This window comes from Impatiens glandulifera, chromosome 3 (assembly GCF_907164915.1).
Source record: "Impatiens glandulifera chromosome 3, dImpGla2.1, whole genome shotgun sequence".
Taxonomy (NCBI): Eukaryota; Viridiplantae; Streptophyta; class Magnoliopsida; order Ericales; family Balsaminaceae; genus Impatiens; species Impatiens glandulifera.
The window spans coordinates 59,756,986-59,758,903 of NC_061864.1; the positions used below are offsets into that span (position 1 = coordinate 59,756,986).

General features: G+C 27.3%; 1 protein-coding gene across 1 annotated transcript; it reads left to right on the forward strand.

Annotated features, from left to right (window-relative positions):
- Positions 1-623: 623 nt before the first annotated feature.
- Positions 624-1,124, forward strand: LOC124930519 (pheromone receptor transcription factor-like). The gene has a single exon (XM_047470854.1). It carries the CDS (start codon positions 624-626, stop codon positions 1,122-1,124), a length of 501 nt encoding a protein of 166 aa, XP_047326810.1.
- The last annotated feature ends 794 nt before the right edge of the window (positions 1,125-1,918 follow it).

Genomic DNA, 1,918 nt, shown 5'->3' on the forward strand with positions numbered 1-1,918 from the left:
CTTATATAAACCATCATATTTCTCTCTAAAATAAATTATAATTAATAATAACAAATATTTAAATATTTTATAATATTTTCCCAAATTTCTATTATAATAAAATTAACTTTATTAATTTTAACCTTTTTTAAATTAGATGTAATCAAATTATTTATTATTATATATATATATATATATATTTTATAAATAATCAAAACCATAATATACGCATTAAGAATATACATGAATTAGTTATTTAATATTTTTGTAGTTTTTTAAAGTTATTAATCTTTATATATATTTAATTTTTTTTCATCATTACTTAATTACTTGAATAACATAAATTAATATGATTTCAATAAACACCAGACTGACATATACTTTATATTTACCCTGCATTTAAATATAAAGGAAATATTTCAAAAATAATTAAAACTGCCTAGATAGATTATATATATAAGTTGACGGACGAAATATTATCCATATATATATATATATATATATATATAATCGCTGCTCCGGTATCGGCATATTGTATTATCGGAGTGCCTTTATCTCCAAGCTATATTCTAATCTCAGAGTGCCTTTATCTCCAAGCGATTCATCCGGCCAACGATTCATCCGACCAACGAACGAAGAAGATCATGACGAAGGAGACGCCGACAACTGATGGGAGAAGGAATAATAGAGGTCAAGGGAAGAAGAAGATCGAGATTAAGCGAATCGAGAATAAATCTCAAAGAATGGTCTGTTTTTCTAAGCGTAAAGCCACTCTCTTTCAAGCTGTGACTCAATTTCGACAATCTACTGGACATCAAGATGTTGCCGCCGTAGTCTTCTCCCCTGCCGGTCAAATGTACACCTCCGGCAACAGCGGACCCGCTTTTGACGTTGTAGTTGACCCAATTTTGCAACTTTCTGATCCTTCTACCGTAGAGGATATCAAGGGTGACGATTCCGACGATTCTGGGTTTCTGATCGGATGGATTTTGAACAGTATGGGTTTCGATGATCTTGAGTTGCAGGATTTGGAACATTTGGCCGCGATGAAGACGGATTTGGAGAAGATGAAGGGCGAAGTGGACAAAGTATATCTCGTTTGGGATCTTCATGCTGATATGATTTTAGAATGCTTTCTTTTTTAATATTTTTTAGTTCTTATTTTCTGAACTTTGAATAATAATGGAACTTTCTGTCTTATTGAATTTCGTATGAATGTAAGGGTTTGGTTAAGATTTAATTATGATTTAAAGTTTAAAATTTAAGATTTAAAATGGACTGAGAGTTAAATTTATTTATTTATATATGTATTGAGTAATGAAATGAAAGGGGAGGCGAATATGAGGGAGTAATTCGGTTTATTATATATATATATATATATATATATATATAATTTTTAGTATTATTTTATAATTTTTTTAAATCAGTATTGATATGTATAATTTTACAATTTTATAAATACATAGTCCAATAAATAAGAATTTACATGTTTATTGATAAGAAAATCTTTAATTACATATTAAATCCATAATTAAATAAATAATAATTTTATAAAATTGTAATTAAAGCAAATAAGTTATATAATAATTTCAATATTATTTTATAATTTCGTAATTAAGTTTTTATGTGTTTAGATAATAGGGGAGTGATCCTAGCTACAAGTGGATCGGGTGGAAAAAAAATGTGGTTCTAGCTTTAAGATTTTACGATTTAATTATAAATAACCGACCTGAACAACTGCTCACCAAAATAATGTCATTTAGGTGATAAACTTAAAATAAAAATAAATAAATAAATAAGCCCCCTAATCAATCTATCTCTTTACTTTCTGTTCGTGCCAAATAAGAGAAATAATGTTAAATTTGTATTATGAATCTTGAATTTGTTGAATAAGGATAATGCGAAATATTATGAATCTAAGATTTGTTGAGTAATGATT